Source organism: Bombina bombina, chromosome 1, assembly GCF_027579735.1.
Source record: "Bombina bombina isolate aBomBom1 chromosome 1, aBomBom1.pri, whole genome shotgun sequence".
In the NCBI taxonomy this organism is placed as follows: domain Eukaryota; kingdom Metazoa; phylum Chordata; class Amphibia; order Anura; family Bombinatoridae; genus Bombina; species Bombina bombina.
Window position 1 is genome coordinate 1,393,446,991 of NC_069499.1, and position 22,536 is coordinate 1,393,469,526.

Below are 22,536 nucleotides of genomic sequence, written 5' to 3' on the forward strand. Positions count from 1 at the left end.
GAAAAGCAATAACACCGTTGTTGCTCTATTTTTTTTTTTTTTAAATCAACACACACGTCATGATCTCTTTAAAATTAAAAAGAGTAACAGCTCTCTGTGTGAACATATCCCATCCTAAAACATAACGGTCGGATATACAAGTAAAAGTTAAAAAACCTAAAATAAAGACTAACAGATAACTCTGTTACTGTCTTTGCAAGTGTAAAAAGCACTCATTTAGTGTATACATGACCTAGGGTAGCCTATTGTCAAAAAAGCAATAACCGTGCAAAATATGTTACTGTCACTTTAAATTTTAAACAGTAATCTTTTATTCAGTGCAAGCAGACAGTGTTTGGGCTGCAATAATAAAATATAGACACTGGAGGGAGTGCCATCAAGTTTATTCTGAGCTCTCTCCAGATACATAGAGGACCTAGAACGTCATGTAGTCCAATGGAGCAACATGTCTGAACAGCCCCAAATAATAAACCGAAGCGCATGTAACGCTATCCGGTCCCCTGGGCATCTCAAAACACAAGATACGTTTTAACTCGGCCCCAAGCTCCGCCCATCGTGGGCGTATAGTAACTTTATTGTGCATGAGTCTCTTTATTACTGAAATGCCGGGAGCAGAGAAAAGGAGCGCTCTTCTAAGGTCCTCCCTTCGTGGGCGTGAACCCCATACCTCCCGGTCGGCATGTTTTACTTAATAAAAAGACCGTAGGGAGCTTACAAAAAATGCCCAGATAAGTTCCACTCAGCTAGACATCTCCTGGTCCGTACATCTGTCTTAAGAACCGCCGGGAAATGTGACAACCCCCATTTAAAAGGATGGCTGCTTGTATACATGAAAGTGCTGTTAACCACCCGTCCCAAGGTGCTGTATGAACACAAATATAAAAAAAAACCTTCAGTGTCTGCGCTGGCTGTCACTTAAAGTCTCCCATGTAGTAGAGACAATTGAAGCAAGTAAAAATAAAGTGCCCAATTCTTACTAAGGGCTTCCTTATTTAATCTGAACCCAGCAAGTGCCCAACTTCCTCTGAGAACTTTTAACCCCAGAAATAAAAGTCAGCACTTACCTCAAGTTGCCCGACAGCAAAGGCAGTCCACCCAGCTTGCAAGGTCCTAATTTTCACCTCACATTGGCCTTTGGAAATAAAAGTACTGAGTTTTACTATTCTTTACAAGCAGGGCAGCATCAGCATGGGAGGCGCAGTGAGAATAAAATCCCACAAGTTCCCATGGCTGTAAAGCCATCAAATGCTTCTCTTTTGTGATAACAAAAATCATAAAAGGAAAACCAAATAAAGTTCTGAATCAAGGATATGTCTGTGTCCTCTGGATGAGTTTTTCAGCTTATTAGCATTCCTCAGTGAGATCCCATAAAAAAGGAAACAGAAAATTGCAACATAGTGTGAATCTGTAACGGCACTTTGAGGAAGTAGTTGTTTTGTAACAAATGACTACTCACATTTGTTGGAGCTTTCGACTAAGCTCAAGGATATGCGCACTCCCACTTTATACTGATGGGAAAACAGTACACTAGGCAAAACTTGGATACAAATTTATTTTAAAATATATAAAAGCGTCACATAAGCCTTGATAACACCACAATGTAAGGGTACAAAAGCAGATATGCTGTAACAAATGCTTCAAATCGCCAAACTTGCAAAGAGGTAAATGGATCAGCAGGAGTGTGACCGCCGAAACCAAAAGACAATAGCGCTAAGCCCCCAGGTGTCCTGGCTAGTGTAGAGACGCGATAAAACTCAATATAGAACAGTTCAGTTCCGACGTACGTTTCGCTGGTATGCTTTGTCAAGGAATGTTAGTGCGCATGTCCAAGAGTCCTTTTAAACAATCCATTGATGAGTTTCTGCCAGGTTTGTGGTTACATCCTCCATTTTGGAAGTTGGTATTTAGGTAATTTGTCATTAAACAACTAGTATGTTTTTCAACTTCTTTCAGTTTTATACATTTTGTTGATATATGCATAGATGTTAAGATGGATAACCAGAATTGGGAAATTATGCATTATAATGTTATAGCATTATACATATATGCAAAACTTCAAAAAACATAATCACATTGTGCCTGCAATTAGTGACTATACTGATGATATATGTAGGTATTTGTTTTTTTAACCCCTTGTTGTGAAGGTATTAGTTACATCTTTTTTAGTTTAAGTGATGTTACTGACTATATGTCCTATGGACCATAATTAAACTACTAGCCTTATCATAAATTCTACCAGAGAAGGAATAACACACTCCGGTGCTATTATAAAATAACAAACTTTTGATTGAAGGTATGAAACTAAGTATAATCACCACAGTCCTCTCACACATCCTATCTATTCGTTGGGTGCAAGAGAATGACTGGTAATGGCAGTTAGGGGAGGAGCTATATAGCAGCTCTGCTGGGTGAATCCTCTTGCACTTCCTGTTGGGGAGGAGTTAATATCCCATAAGTAATGGATGATCCGTGGACTGGATACACTTAACAAGAGAAATAGATTTTATTTGTTAGCATGTAGCATGTTTAAAAACATATATTGTACTTATGTGTGTTTGCGCTGAAAAGTTATGACAGGATATTGAGGTTACTGTTTCTAACTATGTGTTTAATTTTACATTTGGGGTTCCATATATTGAAAATAAGTTTGTGAAACATTCTAAAACTACCTAGCACTGACAATATAAGTGTAGACAAAGTAAAAAAATATATAAAAAAAAAAATAAAAAAAAATTTAAAATTAAATTTTTTTCTTCTTTTTCTCTTCCAAAATTTTTTTTTTTTAAATAAAAAAAAAAAAAAAAAAATGAAAAAAGACATGCATAGATTTTATAGCCTTCATAGCTGTACTTATAAATAACTTTCACAAAAAGTGATGGATTTCAAAATCTTTATTTAGACCATTGGGTATGAAGCTATCCATAATATGGATCCACTTCATTTCCAAAAAACAAACAAAAAAAAAAAAAAAACAATTTTTAAAAAAATAAAAATAAAAAAAAAATTCTTCTTTTACTTTTTCCTTTCTTTTTTTTTTTTCCTTTCCTTTTTCTTTTTCCCATTTTCCTTTTTTTTTCTTTTTCTCTTCCAAAAAAAAAAGAAAAAAAAGGAAAGGGAAAAAGGAAAAGAAGAATTTTTTTTTAATTTTTAATAATTTTTTTTTTATATATTTTTTTACTTTGTCTACACTTATATTGTCAGTGCTAGGTAGTTTTAGAATGTTTCACAAACTTATTTTCAATATATGGAACCCCAAATGTAAAATTAAACACATAGTTAGAAACAGTAACCTAAACATCCTATCATAACTTTTCAGCGCAAACACACATAAGTACAATATATGTTTTTAAACATGCTACATGCTAACAAATAAAATCTATTTTTGAAAACATTGCGACACAACTAGGTTTATGATAAGGCTAGTAGTTTAATTATGGTCCATAGGACATATAGTCAGTAACATCACTTAAACTAAAAAAGATATAACTAATACCTTCACAATAAGGGGTTAAAAAAACAAATACCTACATATATCATCAGTATAGACACTAATTGCAGGCACAATGTGATTATGTTTTTTGAAGTTTTGCATATATGTATAATGCTATAACATTATAATGCATAATTTCCCAATTCTGGTTATCCATCTTAACATCTATGCATATATCAACAAAATGTATAAAACTGAAAGAAGTTGAAAAACATACTAGTTGTTTAATGACAAATTACCTAAATGCCAACTTCCAAAATGGAGGATGTAACCACAAACCTGGCAGAAACTCATCAATGGATTGTTTAAAAGGACTCTTGGACATGCGCACTAACATTCCTTGACAAAGCATACCAGCGAAATGTACGTCGGAACTGAACTGTTCTATATTGAGTTTTATTGCGTCTCTACACTAGCCAGGACACCTGGGGGCTTAGCGCTATTGTCTTGCTACTAAAGAGGTTTTGGTTTCGGCGGTCACACTCCTGCTGATCCATTTACCTCTTTGCAAGTTTGGCGATTTGAAGCATTTGTTACAGCAAATCTGCTTTTGTACCCTTACATTGTGGTGTTATCAAGGCTTATGTGACGCTTTTATATATTTTAAAATAAATTTGTATCCAAGTTTTGCCTAGTGTACTGTTTTCCCATCAGTATAAAGTGGGAGTGCGCATATCCTTGAGCTTAGTCGAAAGCTCCAACAAATGTGAGTAGTCATTTGTTACAAAACAACTACTTCCTCAAAGTGCCGTTACAGATTCACACTATGTTGCAATTTTCTGTTTCCTTTTTTATGGGATCTCACTGAGGAATGCTAACAAGCTGAAAAACTCATCCAGAGGACACAGACATATCCTTGATTCAGAACTTTATTTGGTTTTCCTTTTATGATTTTTGTTATCACATTTATTTCACTTTTTTTTTTTTGGTGATATTCGGTATATTTATTGTAAAATGCTTCTCTTTTGTTATGGAAGAGATTGATTTGGTCTAGGCTAACCCCAGAACAAAGTAGCACACAGCGGCACCACTTCTTTTAAAAATAATAAACTCTTGATTGAAGAATCTAAACTAACACCTCACTTTACCTCTTCCTATCACTAACACAGGCCAAGAGAATGACTGGAGGAGGAGGGGAAGGGAGGAGCTATATATATATATATACAGCTCTGCTGTGGTGCTCTTTGCCACTTCCTGTAAGCAGGAGGATAAATACCACAAGTAAGGATGAAATCCGTGGACTCTTCATATCTTGTAAAAGAAACTATACATTTAAAAAGAAAAACTTTATGGGCTATATAAATAGATAATATACAAAACATTTATGCAAATAATAAATGAGTGTATAATGTCCCTTTAATGGCATCAAATTATTAAATTATAATAGCAGGGGGGCGGTGCCAGCCGGGCTTGACAGCGGTCCACAAAACAGTAGCTCCTGCTAAATCATTTGTACCATCTGTAATTTTAGCCCACTTTTGCCACTTATGCCAACACCTAGTGCTATTGTGAAAGCCTGAGTCTTATCAAGCTGACGACTAAAAGATTTTCCTCGTCTGTCAGCAGAGCAGTGTTTTTCAGCAGCAATTTCTGAGATACGCAGTGGGGAAGGAGGTGAGGCGCCATTTTTTCCCTTCTGTAGTGCGGTTGTAAAGATGACTTCTATTTGGGAAACAGAATTTCTCCGTATATTTAACGAGCACTGCGACAGGATGGAACACATTGCTATTTGCTCTCCAAGGGGGGCAGAACAGGAACTTGCTCGATAGGGGAGAGATTCTGGAACTGAGCAATTTACGAGGACCATGCCAGCACAATGCTACGCCGGAGTAGGCCATTTAGACACGCATAGAGCTGCAGAGAATGCAAGTACCGAGAATGTCTGTTCAGGGGATAAAACGGGGAGCTGTTCCCCGGACCCGCCTGCGGAGTTGGTTATAAATGTACCACTTACATCTGCTTCTAAGGACTCTGCTGATTCTGAGATTTTCTGTCCTAAACGGACTAAAGGCATACCTCCAATCATCTCACTGCTGGGATTTCTACCCCACTACTCAAAGCTTGTTCTATATGTCAAACAAAGCCAAAGACTCAGGAAGATATTCTTCAATAATGCTACTCTCACTACGGCAACCTGGGACAAGATTTTCAAGGCACCAGATGATAGATTATATCCCAAGTTTGTGGAAAAGTTGTGGAGGACAGGCATGGGTAAGAAGTCGATGTGCTATGTGTTTGGTGGCAGCATGGTTCACCGTGAGAGAACTTTATAATTTTCCTTTTTCTGGACGTTTTGATGAGTATATTGTACATCTTTTTTGAGGACATTTACATAGTACTAATAATTTAACAACCCATACCTGATAAATAGATAAAAAGCTTAGGCAACAGAGTACAATATCATAAAGAAAAGTACTCTCTCTTTTTTTTATTAGATGCAGCTGACTAAAGTATTTGATAATCATTATTTATATTCATAAAATATACACATTATTATTTGGAGACACTGCAGAGATAGTGAAATATCATAGCAATACTATATTATGTAGTAAATTAGAGGCATTTGCTAATATCTTAGAAATGAAACAAGCATTTTTTTTTTTTTTAATACTAAGATAAAACAGCCATGTCTGCTACCAGAAGTGGTTCTGATGAATCTGTATACAGTGAAAAGATGCCTTCTCCCAAATACTCTGTTCATAAAATAGCAAAAACTCCTAAAATTGAGGCTATGAATCACCTCACACAGATAAACAGATAAGATATTGGGGGTGATGCACTCATGCAAAATGGGAAACCCAAACCTCAACCAGAGATCATTACTCTTTTAGGTAACATATGAAAATTGTTTCTGATACAATCAACTCTCAGACTTCCTCACAAAACACCCCAAAAAGGCCCAACTTTCATGTAACTTAACCAGTTTTGAAAGCATATGTTTTCACAACACTCTGAACAAAGGCCTCCTTTCATTCACATATCAACTACTCATGCAAACATATGCTACTTCGCTCCCTTCATATGTACAGAAATGGGAGAAAGAAACGGATAAAAACCTAACCCACAAAGAATGGGTAAAAAATGTTTTCCTCCCTGACAAAAATCATCATCCTCCATATACACGATGGAGATGAATGTAAAATTCTTATACAGATGGTATTATACACTGTCCCGACTACATACCATCCTTCCCGCACTCTCGCCAGTGTTTTGGAAAGGCTGTAAAACAGAAGGCATCCCCACACACACATATGGTGGACCTGTCCAACTGCCCAATCTTTCTGGATGTCCATTAAAACAGAAATCGAGAAGGCTTTATCCAGGTCTCTTGAATTAAAATATTTGTTTTTTTCTTTTCAGTAAATTCTTCCATGTAAAGTGCAAGTTAAAACTATCTGGAGAGAAGCAACTTCCTAATCTCTCCAACTAGACTAGAAAAATAGCATTACACACAAAACACATACACAGATGACTACCGCTCTGTTTTCTCTGGGAAGAATATTTAAACCAAGAGAAACCATCCAGATATGTCTGTCATACTCTCCTCACCTTTCCTTCCGCTCACAATACAAAAACCTCACTCTAACCACAAACCTTTATTTCTCTTGTTAAGTGTATCCAGTCCACGGATCATCCATTACTTATGGGATATTAACTCCTCCCCAACAGGAAGTGCAAGAGGATTCACCCAGCAGAGCTGCTATATAGCTCCTCCCCTAACTGCCATTACCAGTCATTCTCTTGCACCCAACGAATAGATAGGATGTGTGAGAGGACTGTGGTGATTATACTTAGTTTCATACCTTCAATCAAAAGTTTGTTATTTTATAATAGCACCGGAGTGTGTTATTCCTTCTCTGGTAGAATTTGAAGAAGAATCTACCTGAGTCTTTCTATGATTTTAGCCGGAGTAGTTAAGATCATATTGCTGTTTCTCGGCCATCTGAGGAGAGGTAAACTTCAGATCAGGGGACAGCGGGCAGATTAATCTGCAAAGAGGTATGTAGCAGCTTATTATTTTCTGACAATGGAATTGATGAGAAAATTCTGCCATACCGATATAATGTAAACTCAGCCTTAAATGCAGTAGCAGCAACTGGTATCAGGCTGTCATGTATGTATATTTTACACTTCAGTATTCTGGGGAATGGCACTTCACTGGAATTATACTGTATGCATAAAACTTTAGCCTAATTTGCAGGGACTAGCAACAGGCTTTTTAATAACACTCAATTTATTAATGTTAAACGTTTTTTGCTGGCATGTAAAATCGTTTAATTTTCTGAGGTACTGGGTGAAAAAATGTTTTGGGCACTATTTTTTTCCACTTGGCAGTCGTTTTATTTAATTTATGACAGTTTACTGATCTCTCTCACTGTTATGTGTGAGGGGGAGGGGCCTTTTTTGGCGCTTTTGCTACGCATCTAAAAATTCAGTCAGAAGTTTATTGTCTTCCCTGCATGATACGGTTCATCTCTACAGAACTCAGGGGTCTTCAAAACTTGTTTTGAGGGAGGTAATCACTCACAGCAGAGCTGTGAGATTGTAGTTGACTGTGATAAAAAAACGTTTATTTCTGTATTTTTTTTTTTTTTTTCTGCTATCAGGGTTAGTTATCCTTTGCTAATGGGAGCAATCCTTTGCTAAAATTGTGTTTTTTTTTTTTTTTTTTTACAAAGATTTGATGCTATAACTTTTCAGTTTATTAATTTTCAACTGTCATAACTTTTTCTGTGCTTCTTATAGGCACAGTACGTTTTCATATTATAGTAAATTACTTGAAAAGTATTTCCAAGTTGCTAGTTTATTTGCTAGTGTGTTAAACATGTCTGATTCAGAGGAAGATATCTGTGCTATATGTGCTAAAGCCAAAGTGGAGCCCAATAGAAATTTATGTACTAACTGTATTGATGCTACTTTAAATAAAAGTCAATCTGTACAAATTGAACATATTTCACCAAACAACGAGGGGAGAGTTATGCCGACTAACTCGCCTCACGTGTCAGTACCTGCATCTCCCGCTCGGGAGGTGCGTGATATTGTAGCGCCGAGTACATCTGGGCGGCCATTACAAATCACATTACAGGATATGGCTACTGTTATGACTGAAGTTTTGGCTAAATTACCAGAACTAAGAGGTAAGTGTGATCACTCTGGGGTGAGAACAGAGTGCGCTGATAATATTAGGGCCATGTCAGACACTGCGTCACAATTTGCAGAACATGAGGACGGAGAGCTTCATTCTGCGGGTGACGGTTCTGATCCAAACAAACTGGATTCAGATATTTCAAATTTTAAATTTAAGATGGAAAACCTCCGTGTATTACTAGGGGAGGTGTTAGCGGCTCTGAATGATTGTAACACAGTTGCAATACCAGAGAAAATGTGTAGGTTGGATAAATATTTTGCGGTACCGGCGAGTACTGACGTTTTTCCTATACCTAAGAGACTTACTGAAATTGTTACTAAGGAGTGGGATAGAACCGGTGTGCCGTTCTCACCCCCTCCGATATTTAGAAAGATGTTTCCAATAGACGCCACCACACGGGACTTATGGCAAACGGTCCCTAAGGTGGAGGGAGCAGTTTCTACTTTAGCTAAGCGTACCACTATCCCGGTGGAGGATAGCTGTGCCTTTTCAGATCCAATGGATAAAAAGTTAGAGGGTTAAATAAAGAAAATGTTTGTTCAACAAGGTTTTATATTGCAACCTCTTGCATGCATTGCGCCTGTCACGGCTGCAGCAGCATTTTAGTTTGAGTCTCTGGAAGAGACACTTGAATCAGCTCCATTAGATGAGATTACACACAAGCTTAAAGCCCTTAAGTTAGCTAACTCATTTATTTCAGATGCCGTAGTACATTTAACTAAACTTACGGCTAAGAATTCCGGATTCGCCATTCAGGCACGCAGAGCACTGTGGCTAAAATCCTGGTCAGCTGACGTTACTTCTAAATCTAAATTGCTTAATATACCTTTCAAAGGGCAGACCTTATTCGGGCCCGGGTTGAAAGAAATTATCGCTGACATTACAGGAGGTAAAGGCCATGCCCTGCCTCAAGACAGAGCCAAACCTAAGGCTAGACAGTCTAATTTTCGTTCCTTTCGTAATTTCAAAGCAGGAGCAGCATCAACTTCCTCTGCACCAAAACAGGAAGGAGCTGTTGCTCGCTACAGACAAGGCTGGAGACCTAACCAGTCCTGGAACAAGGGCAAGCAGGCCAGGAAACCTGCTGCTGCCCCTAAGACAGCATGAATCGAGGGCCCCCGATCCGGGAACGGATCTAGTGGGGGGCAGACTTTCTCTCTTCGCCCAGGCTTGGGCAAGAGATGTCCAGGATCCCTGGGCGTTAGAGATCATATCTCAGGGATACCTTCTAGACTTCAAATTCTCTCCCCCAAGAGGGAGATTTCATCTGTCAAGGTTGTCAACAAGCCAAATAAAGAAAGAGGCGTTTCTACGCTGCGTACAAGATCTTTTATTAATGGGAGTGATCTATCCGGTTCCGCGGTCGGAACAAGGACAAGGGTTTTACTCAAATCTGTTTGTGGTTCCTAAAAAAGAGGGAACTTTCAGGCCAATCTTGGATTTAAAGATCCTAAACAAATTCCTAAGAGTTCCATCGTTCAAAATGGAAACTATTCGGACAATTTTACCCATGATCCAAAAGGGTCAGTACATGACCACAGTGGATTTAAAGGATGCTTACCTTCACATACCGATTCACAAAGATCATTACCGGTATCTAAGGTTTGCCTTTCTAGACAGGCATTACCAGTTTGTAGCTCTTCCATTCGGATTGGCTACGGCTCCGAGAATCTTCACAAAGGTTCTGGGTGCTCTTCTGGCGGTACTAAGACCGCGAGGAATTGCGGTAGCTCCGTACCTAGACTGATACAAGCTTCAAGCTTTCAAACTGCCAAGTCTCATACAGAGTTAGTACTGGCATTTCTAAGGTCGCATGGATGGAAGGTGAACGAAAAGAAGAGTTCTCTCTTTCCACTCACAAGAGTTCCTTTCTTGGGGACTCTTATAGATTCTGTAGAAATGAAGATTTACCTGACAGAAGACAGGTTAACAAAGCTTCAAAATGCATGCCGTGTCCTTCATTCCATTCAACACCCGTCAGTAGCTCAATGCATGGAGGTGATCGGCTTAATGGTAGCAGCAATGGACATAGTACCCTTTGCACGCCTACATCTCAGACCGCTGCAATTGTGCATGCTAAGTCAGTGGAATGGGGATTACTCAGACTTGTCCCCTACTCTGAATCTGGATCAAGAGACCAGAAATTCTCTTCTATGGTGGCTTTCTCGGCCACATCTGTCCAGGGGGATGCCATTCAGCAGGCCGGACTGGACAATTGTAACAACAGACGTCAGCCTACTAGGTTGGGGCGCTGTCTGGAATTCTCTGAAGGCTCAGGGACAATGGAATCAGGAGGAGAGTCTCCTACCAATAAACATTCTGGAATTGAGAGCAGTTCTCAATGCCCTTCTGGCTTGGCCCCAGTTAACAACTCGGGGGTTCATCAGGTTTCAGTCGGACAACATCACGACTGTAGCTTACATCAACCATCAGGGAGGGACAAGAAGCTCCCTAGCAATGATGGAAGTATCAAAGATAATTCGCTGGGCAGAGTCTCACTCTTGCCACCTGTCAGCAATCCACATCCCGGGAGTGGAGAACTGGGAGGCGGATTTCTTAAGTCATCAGACTTTTCATCCGGGGGAGTGGGAACTTCATCCGGAGGTCTTTGCCCAAATACTTCGACGTTGGGGCAAACCAGAGATAGATCTCATGGCGTCTCGACAGAACTTCCTCGTTACGGGTCCAGATCCAGGGATCCGGGAGCGGTTCTGATAGATGCTTTGACAGCACCTTGGACCTTCGGGATGGCTTATGTGTTTCCACCCTTCCCGATGCTTCCTCGATTGATTGCCAGAATCAAACAGGAGAGAGCATCAGTGATTCTAATAGCGCCTGCATGGCCACGCAGGACTTGGTATGCAGATCTAGTGGACATGTCATCCTGTCCACCTTGGTCGCTACCTCTGAAACAGGACCTTCTGATCCAGGGTCCCTTCAAACATCAAAATCTAATTTCTCTGAAGCTGACTGCTTGGAAATTGAACGCTTGATTTTATCAAAACGTGGTTTTTCTGAGTCAGTTATTGATACCTTAATACAGGCTAGGAAGCCTGTTACCAGAAAGATTTACCATAAGATATGGCGCAAATACTTATATTGGTGCGAATCCAAGAGTTACTCATGGAGTAAGGTTAGGATTCCGAGGATATTGTCTTTTCTACAAGAAGGTTTAGAAAAGGGTTTATCCGCTAGTTCCTTAAAGGGACAGATTTCAGCTCTGTCCATTCTTTTACACAAACGTCTGTCAGAAGTTCCGGACGTTCAAGCTTTTTGTCAGGCTTTAGCTAGGATCAAGCCTGTGTTTAAAACTGTTACTCCACCATGGAGTTTGAACTTAGTTCTTAATGTTTTACAGGGGGTTCCGTTTGAACCCCTTCATTCCATTGATATCAAGTTGTTATCTTGTAAAGTTCTGTTTTTAATGGCGATTTCCTCGGCTCGAAGAGTCTCTGAGTTATCTGCCTTACATTGTGATTCTCCTTATCTGATTTTTCATTCAGACAAGGTAGTTCTGCGTACTAAACCTGGGTTCCTACCTAAGGTGGTCACTAACAGGAATATCAATCAAGAGATTGTGGTTCCATCTTTGTGTCCTAATCCTTCTTCGAAAAAGGAACGTCTGCTACACAATCTAGATGTAGTCCGTGCCCTGAAATTTTATCTACAGGCAACTAAGGATTTTCGACAAACGTCTTCCCTGTTTGTCGTTTATTCTGGTCAGAGGAGAGGTCAAAAAGCTTCGGCTACCTCTCTCTCCTTTTGGCTTCGTAGCATAATACGGTTAGCCTATGAGACTGCTGGACAGCAGCCTCCTGAAAGAATTACAGCACATTCTACTAGAGCTGTGGCTTCCACTTGGGCCTTTAAGAATGAGGCTTCTGTTGAACAGATTTGCAAGGCTGCAACTTGGTCTTCTCTTCATACTTTTTCCAAATTTTACAAATTTGACACTTTTGCTTCTTCGGAGGCTGTTTTTGGGAGAAAGGTTCTTCAGGCAGTGGTTCCTTCCGTATAAAGAGCCTGCCTGTCCCTCCCGTCATCCGTGTACTTTAGCTTTGGTATTGGTATCCCATAAGTAATGGATGATCCGTGGACTGGATACACTTAACAAGAGAAAACATAATTTATGCTTACCTGATAAATTTATTTCTCTTGTAGTGTATCCAGTCCACGGCCCGCCCTGTCACTTTAAGGCAGGTAATTTTTCCATTAAACTACAGTCACCACTGCACCCTATGGTTTTCCTTTCTCTGCATGTTTTCGGTCGAATGACTGGTAATGGCAGTTAGGGGAGGAGCTATATAGCAGCTCTGCTGGGTGAATCCTCTTGCACTTCCTGTTGGGGAGGAGTTAATATCCCATAAGTAATGGATGATCCGTGGACTGGATACACTACAAGAGAAATAAATTTATCAGGTAAGCATAAATTATGTTTTCATACTGAGTCTTCCAAAATCAGTGTAACACACCAAGCACTACTAAGAAGACGGTTGAACGGCCAACCTCTTTTCTGTCATTTTGGTACTTGTATACATACACCTGCAAGAACCATACCATCTATTTTATATCTTATGTCATTTATGTTTGATTGTAATATATCGCTCATCAACAAACAGATCTCTTACTTGAAGTCAGTCTATACTAACTTATATAAGATGTAAAAGATAGATAATCCCCTTATTACCCATTCACCAGTTACATGCATAAACAACAGTTATATTAATATACTTTTTACCTCTGATTACCTTGTATCTAAACATCTTCTGACAGCCCCCTGATCACATGACATTTTATTTATTATCTATTGACTTGCAATAAGTACTGTGTTGTGCTAAATCTTAAATAACTCCTATATGGCCCACATGAACTAGCAGTCTCCTGTTGTGAAAAGCAAATAAAATAACATGTAATAAGAGGCTGCCTATAGTGATTTAGAAACAGGCAGACATTTAGAGGTTTAAATGTTATAAAGTATATTAATATATCAATGTTGGTTGTAAAAAGCTGGGGAATGGGTAGTAAAGGCATTATCTATCTTTTTTAAACAATAACAATTTTAGTGTCGACTGTCCCTTTAAGGAGTTGAAGACTAAGGCCAAAAGCATCACTAAAAATATGTGGGTTGAAGATGGTGAATTATACCAAGTTTTACTAAAGCTTAGTCAATGTAAAGAATCAGAGGCGCATTTAAATGGTTTTTACACCTTGGCCAATCAATGTATTTAAGCTGGGAGGTCCAATATCCCTTTAAATATATGTGTAATTTACGCACTATTTTTGTTATTCACAGTTTATAGTTAAAAAATTAAATATACTGAAGTCGGATTTACAGTATGAACTGTTCTAACAACACATACCTTCTGTAACCATATTGGTGTCGCTTGAATGTTTGCAGGTGATGATCTTCTCCACTAACTGGTTGTAACTGAGTTTTCCCACAGCATGCACAGCCTCTGCGCTCTGCAGAAATAAAGAAAAGCCTGGTATCAGATTCTCTCAAATAATAAGCTAAGCGTAAAGGAACATGACACCCACATTTTTTCTTTCATGATTTAGAAAGAGCATGTAATTTTAAACAACTTTCTAATTTACTTCTATTAACTCATTTGCTTCATTCACTTTATATCCTTTGCTGAAAAGCATATCTAAAAAGGCTCAGTAGCTGCTGATTGGTGGCTGCTGTCTGATTGGCTCACCCATATGCATTGCTATTTCTTCAACAAATGATATCTATAGAATGAAGCAAATTAGATAATAGAAGTAAATTGGAATGTTGTTTACAATTGTATTCTCTCTCTCTGAATCATGAACGAAAAACTTTGGGTTTAGTGTCCCTTTAATAGCTGTGTATACAGCAATTCTATGGCTTAATGGGTCATAAAACCCAAACATTTTCTTTCATGATCCAGATTGTTTAAAAGTCTATGCTCTATCTGGTTCATGAAAGAAAATGTTTGGGTTTTATGACCCGTTAAGCCATAGAATTGCTGTATACACAGCTATTAAAGGGACACTAAACCCAAAGTTTTTCTTTCATGATTCAGATTGAGCATAGACTTTTAAACCACTTTCCAATTTACTTCTAGTATCTAAATTTGCTTCATACTATTGGTATCCTTTGTTGAAAAGCATATCTAGATAGGCTCAGGAGCTGCAGATTGGAGGGTAAAGTTGTATGCCCATTGGCTTACAAATGTGTTCAGTTAGCTCCCAAGAGTGCATTGCTGCTTCTTCAATAAAATATACCAAAAGAAAAAGCAAAATTTATATTTTTGTACCATGTGCCATAAACTGAAAAACATGCAAATTGAGACACTATAAAACGACAACAGTATCAAAAGATTACCTCTATGGGCTAGATTTATCGTACTACTGGCGGACATCCCCCTGTCCACCCAGCATCACCTCCATTTATCACTGCACACATGCGCTTGTGTGCAACCCCCCCTGCCAATTTCCCCACTTGTGCGAACCTGCAGCCGATGGGGCCGAGACCCCTTGAAAAATCTTGGCCAATATATGGTGTATAGGGCACAAACATAGTAGAACATGGTTTCCTGGCGTGTAATCACCATTATTCAATCTTTTTTACTCATGTTTTATGGGCATTATTGTATCATGTCCTTGTGAGCGGGGCTATGTCGGTGAGACAAGGTGCATTAGAGACAGAATAAAAGAACACAAGAGGACCATTAGAACTAACAATAAACTTGCCCCTGTATAATGTCACTTTTCTAAAATGGGACATGCTGTTAATTAGCTCAGATTTCAGGTAATTGAATATGTACCTAGGCCCAGGAGAGTGGGCAATAGAGATCTCTTATTAAAACAAAGAGTGTTTTTGGATACATGAATTAGGCACCCTGGAACCTTGTGGCATGAATAGAGACTGTGATTTTTTTTGGTTTTCTTATGACCTATTAACATTTATGGAATCATTGAATTGTATTTATTCTCTCCAAAACCTATGAATATTCTATGTTTAGCCTTTACTAATGTATAGTTGGCTGTTGGTCAGTTTAGAGATACACGTCATTCATTCTTTATGATTATTTCTCCAATTTTTTAGGACTAGAAAGAGTTAACTTTGTAAATAAACCTTCACTGTTCCTGGTGGCATAATTGTATATAAGGATGTTTTGCACCATGATTTTTTACTGCATGACTAAGGGAAGTTGTTCCCGAAACATCACTGTGTTTTTGTGCTAATAAATATTGATTTCCATATTTTGCTGCCACTCTTTTTGAATTTCCTGTCCCATTAATGTATCAGCATCAACAGCTGTGTTGGTCTAACCCCAGATCTTTATATACAGTGGGTATTGAAAATAATCACCACCCTTAAAAATAATCACATTTTGTTGCTTTCCAGCCTGAAATAAAGACACAATTTCTGTTGATCTAGTTGTAATTACTCAGTGCAACTTATAACATCCAAGTGAAAGATACTGTATATGTGTGTGTGTATGTATATATATATATATATATATATATATATATATATATATATATATATATATATATATATATACACATACACATATACACACACACACACACAACACATACATACTGTATATATAGATAGAACAAATATCCTCTATGGGAATAGTAGTCCTCTTGGCTAAAGTGGAGATCGCTCCTTCTACCTTAGGAACCGTCTGCCACGACTCCTTAATAGAATCTGCCATAGGAAACACTTTCTTAAAAATAGGAGATGGAGAAAAGGGAATACCAGGTCTTTCCCATTCTTGAGCAATAACCTCCGCAGCACGGTCAGGAACCGGAAAAACCTCCACCGCGGAGGGAACATCAAAGTATTTATTCAATTTACTAGACCTTTTTAGGATTGAATACGATAGTTGTGTCGGAGTCGTCCAAAGTAGCCAAAACCTCCTTAAGTAATAAGCGAAGGTGTTCTAGCTTAAATCTGAAGGATACCACTTCAGCATCAGAAGAAGGAATTACACTGTCTGAGATTTCCCCCTCAGATGCTACCGACATGCCTTCTTCCTCAGGCTTATGGGAAGGGACACTCTGGATAGCCAGAACTTGATCAGAAACCTTACTGTTTCCTTAAAGGGACACTGAACCCAATTTTTTTTCTTTCCCGATTTAGATAAAGCATGCAATTTTAAACAACTTTCTAATTTACTGCTATTATCATTTTTTCTTCGTTCTCTTGCTTTCTTTATTTGAAAAAGAAGACATCTAAGCAATTTTTTGGGTTCAGAACCATGGAAAGCACTTGTTTATTGGTAGGTGAATTTACCCACCAATCAGCAAGAACAACACAGTGTGTTCACCAAAAAGGGGCCGGCATCTATACTTACATTCTTGCATTTCAAATAAAGATACCAAGAGAATGAAAAAAAAATTGATAATAGGAGTAAATTAGAAAGTTGCTTAAAATTGCATGCTCTATCTGAATCACGATAGAAAAAAATTGGGTACAGTGTCCCTTTAAATTTCCTTTTACGGAGGGGGAACCTCCAAGAGATATAATATCTAAATTATCCCGCTTTCAAGAAAAGGAGGAGATAATGGCGGCAGCTAGGAAGAATCCGACTTTTAAATTCAAAGGATCTGTAATACAATTCTACCAAGACTTATGTCTCAGAACTTTACAGAAACGCTCAGCACTACGTCCCCTAACACAATTGCTACGGAAGAATCAAATAGCGTATCGATGGGGATTCCCCTTCGCACTTCATATATTCCAGGATGGTAAAACAACCACAGTGAAAGTCAAAGAGGATATCTCAGAGGCCTGCCAACTTCTCAAATTAGAATGTCCAGAAATGCGGGAAAGTCAGCCAGACACCAGAAGAAGACCACGTGGACAACAACAAAGCATCTCTCAAACAGAGAAGTGGTCTAAAGTTCCAAAGAAGAAACAAAGACCCTGAATCATGGAGTAGACAGTGACCGAGGCTGGGATTTTTTTTTCTTTGCCTTCTTTTGGTGCATCCTTAGAAGAGCGCTACTCCCTGATCTCTTGGACTATACCCTACATGTGTCCCTCATAATATTGGCAGAGGATACTGGATACAGATGAGTATATAAATGTCAATCTACAAAACTAACTTTGCTTGGGATATATTGATGGACATAAAGATGTAAAATTTATGTTATATATAGTCATTGGTTACTTGTGATGGAGGATAAGCAGATTAAGTCCAACATTCACATAAGATCTGGGCAATATCTTTGCCGTATGCCACTACAACCCGCTCCTTAGACCATATATATAATTCCCACTTTCAATAAATTTAAGTTGTTAGTAACTCTATATATTAAGAAACTACTATCCCGACATTATGGTTAGAACTATGCAAATATGCTACAGGGAAAAACAATGTTATAAGATTCAAATGTTTATTGTTGTTTGTTTTTTGTTTATTTCAATTTATTTTATGTACCGTCGAGCAGGTGAGACGAAAGTTTCTCCATCAGGAAAAGTTATACAGGAGAGCAGAGGATTTCATAACATTGCAAGTGAAGATATTGGTCAGCTACAGGTAGAGAAGGGGAGGGGAACTGACTCATGACTCCCAAGATAAGAATAATCTCACATAATGTAAGGGGGTTAAATACGGATAATAAAAGAAAAACAGCAATTACACAGTATCACAACCTAAATGCTAATATTATATTCTTGCAAGAAACCCATTTTACAAATAATCAAATACCCAAATATTGGAGTAGATATTTCACGCAACAATACCACTCCACGACTGACAAAAAAAAGAGAGGAGTGTCAATACTTATACATGATGCACTTAACTTTATCAAAGAAGAAGTGCTGACAGATAAAGAGGGCAGGTATCTTATAGTGAGAGGACGTATGCTAGACACCTCGCTTACACTTTGCAATATATACGCACCCAATGAACAACAGCACAACTTTTTTCACCACTTGTCACACCTACTGACACAATGGTCACAATCAAAAATCATATTAGCCGGAGACTTTAATATTAATCTGAAAACACACAAAGTAGATACGCCCCACAAACTCACTAATAAACAAACCAGACATAATTCCATCTCTAAAAATATTAAGAATATCTTAGAATCTCATAATGTGATAGATACCTGGGTAACGTTATATGGGCAGACGAATGACCATACTTACTACTCCCCAGCACACAAAATTTATACCAAATTAGATTATATATTTATTAGTCAGATTCTATTCCCCAGTTTACACAGCTCCACAATTCATGCATGTGTCTGGTCAGACCATTCTATTATCCAGATACAATTAGAGGGACTGGTCAATGTGGACAGACAAAGGTCATGGACTTATGATCCAAATTTATTGAAAAAACCTGAATTATATGACAAAATTATGCATAACTTGACAGAATACTGGAAGATAAACACAACCCCAGAAACCACCCCAACAATCACGTGGGCTGCTCACAAACCATTCATAAGAGGTTTATTGATAAAGGAAAAAGCTCTATACACAAAAAAAGTTAAGGCTCACATAGAGATACTCCAACAGGAAATAGAAACGCTTGAAATCCAACATAGAAGCACACTAACCTCAGATATTTTCAATAAACTTACACATAAGCGACAAACACTAGCTAAGATTTTAAATGAGAACTCCCTCAGAGCTATGCATAAGTTGAAGGCACATTACTTTATATATGCTAATAAGCCAGATAGATTTCTAGCTCACAAACTAAGGGAAAGGACGAAAAATCTAACTATACAACAACTACAAAAAGAAGACGGGACGCTAATATATCACCCTCAAGACATAACGGACTGCTTTGCACAATATTATGAATCTCTTTATGACGGGAAAAAAGTTCAACATACTACTCAGACGAAAACGCTTAGACACCATTTTCTGCAAAAGGCTAAACTCCCGAAACTTAATGCTACAGACATGGAAGCCTTAAACACAGAAATAACAATAAACGAAATTGCCCTAGCAATAAAAGATCTTAAAATAGGCAAGGCGGCGGGTCCTGACGGGTTCTCAGGTGAATATTTTAAAGTATTTAAAAAATGTCTGGTCCCCCACTTGCACAAATTCTGCAATGACATCATGCAGGGTACCCGTATCCCACAGGACATATTGCAGGCCAAAATAGTGGTTATACCCAAACCAGGAAGGAATCCCAAAAAATACCAAAACTATAGGCCGATCTCATTGATTAACCAAGATTTAAAAATTTTTACAAAAATTTTAGCAAATAGACTCAAATTATATCTACCCTCATTGATACATCCCGACCAGGTAGGATTCATAAAAGAAAGGGAAGCCCCAGATAATGTGAGACGAACGGTGTCTCTGTTGGAGTACTTGGTCGGGACAAAAACGCCTTCTCTGCTCCTATCTCTGGACGCAGAGAGGGCGTTTGATAGGGTCGACTGGGAATATATGTTTGAGACACTAACATTCATGGGTTTCAAAGGACAATTCATGACGGCTATTAAAAACCTGTATTCAGACCCAACAGCAACTATCAGAGCAACGGGCCATCAGTCTAGGCCAATTAAAATATTAAATGGGACACGTCAGGGCTGCCCGCTATCTCCTCTATTATTTGCACTAAGCATAGAACCTTTAGCGGCCTACATCAGGGGAGCAAAAGACATTACCGGAGTAAAAATTAACAAAGAAGAATATAAACTCACCTTATTTGCGGATGACATTTTGCTTAAATTGACGAAACCTTTAAGATCACTCCCTCATCTATATCAAGTCATTGATGAATTTTCAAAAATCTCAGGCTTCAAAATAAATTCAGATAAGTGTGAGGCTATACCACTGACACTACCACTACATACTCGTAAGTTGATAGAAGCGAATTTTGACTTTAAGTGGGCTAAAAAATATATCAAATACTTGGGAGTTAACATAACAAACACACTAGAGGGACTCTATAAGGCAAACTATACTGAGATCTTTAAGACCGTAAGAAGGGATTTGGGTAGATGGAGGAGGGGGTGTTTCTCCTGGTATGGCAGATTATCGATTATAAAGATGAATATTCTACCGAGAATATTATATCTCTTCAGAGCATTACCAATCAAAGTACCGCAAAGAGAGCTAGCAGATCTCCAGATGGACCTAATTAGGTTCCTACGAGGACCCAAAACAGCTAGAATAGCCTCCCAACTATTAAAACAACACAAACAGCTGGGGGGAGTGGGGGTGCCCAATTTGTTAGACTACTATCAGGCAGCTAGGTTATCACAAATTACCCTGATAAGCAAAAACTGTCGAGAAATAACTTGGACTAGACTAGAGGCAGACTTAGCTGGGGTGAATGATCCAGCCACGATTGTTTGGAACACCTCAAACACTACAAACAAAACACTATACAAACTCAAGGTGACAGAGGAGTCCAAGCATATGTGGAAATACCTCACATCTTCTCTAGGCCTCATACCCAAGGGTACTAAGATAATACCACTGGGTGCTATACTTCCTGCAGAATTTCAAACACTAATATGTAAGTGGGAAAATAAGGGCCTCTACAGAGTTGCAGACTTTTTAGATAAAGGTAAAATGCTCACATACACCCAACTGAAAGATAAACTTCAGCCGGACACCTTACATTGGTTCCTATATCTTCAGATATCCACCACAATATACAAATACAGACAAAACAAACCATTAAACCCATACACTACAACAGAACGCATTATTGCAACCCCAGGTAGAAATAAAAAACTAATATCACAACTGTACTTGGCAATACAAGATGCAAAAAAAGGCTCCAAATTGCCGCTTCATGAGAATTGGGAAAAAGACTTAGGTGAAACATATGATGATGACAGATGGACACAAATACTTTCTAGGATTAGCAAGGGGCTGATATGCGCAGACCTTATCGAAAATTCTATTAAAACATCTTACAGGTGGTATCTTACACCCATAAGAACTGCACATTATACATTGCAGAAAAGTAGACTCTGTTACAGAGGCTGTGCAGAAATTGGAAATTATATGCATATGTGGTGGGAATGTGGGGAGATTAAACAAATTTGGAACAAACTTTCTAAATTGATAAGTATCCTATTAGATAAATCTATGACGCTAACGGCGGCGCAGGCCCTCTTGCATGTTTCAGATGAATCCTTAAACTTAGCTACCAATGTATTCATAAATATACTTTGTACAACCACGAGGATATGTATAGCCAAACACTGGAGAACAGGTTCACCAACGTGGTCAGAAGTGATTAACAGGTTAGATAATATATATGCTATGTCAGAATCTGCCTCTTGGTTGCAGGATACAACAACACATTTCCAAAAGATTTGGGTCCACTGGATCATGAACAGAGATAAAAGTGAGATAAGGGAAATTTAAGTCTTTCAAGAGTTATAACACGATAGGGGATCTCTCCTAAACTTATTACCACTAAGTCTTTTATGGGGAACTTATATACATCTTAGATACAATTTGATGGTTCTCTCTCTGCTCGACAGGAAAGGTTATACAGTTATGAGTTTATTGTTTTACAGTTTCAAAAGTTTATGTTTAATGTTTATAATTATTAAAATAAAAGGAAAACACATTAGAAAAGGGAGGGGAAGGAAGACTATAGATAATTTCGTTCCTACTTCAGGAAAATAAACAGGACCTCATATATTTCCTATGCCTGAAGGCAACTTCAGTAGGTGGGAGCTTTTCCTAGGACTCTATGGACTTTCAGAGATTTCAGTAATGATGGAGATACATTGGGAAAGCCAGATGGATATACTAATTGCTGAAAGAAGTTGTTTCATCCTCCAACTCATTTTCATGTTGTTTGAGACAGATATATGGAATTATAAAACTTTATCGAACATGATAAGAGGTCCTGAGACTGTAACAATGAATATAAATATGTTTATCTGAACTAGGGGCATGATGTAT

General features: G+C 38.3%; 1 protein-coding gene across 1 annotated transcript in view; it reads right to left on the bottom strand.

The window, feature by feature from the left end:
* MINDY1 (MINDY lysine 48 deubiquitinase 1) overlaps positions 1 to 22,536 on the bottom strand; it is a 271,933-nt gene that overhangs the window by 139,746 nt on the left and 109,651 nt on the right. The window contains exon 6 of the mRNA XM_053704855.1: positions 14,000 to 14,102. Coding sequence (XP_053560830.1) covers positions 14,000 to 14,102 — 103 coding nt within the window. The remainder of the gene's footprint in view (positions 1 to 13,999; positions 14,103 to 22,536) is intronic.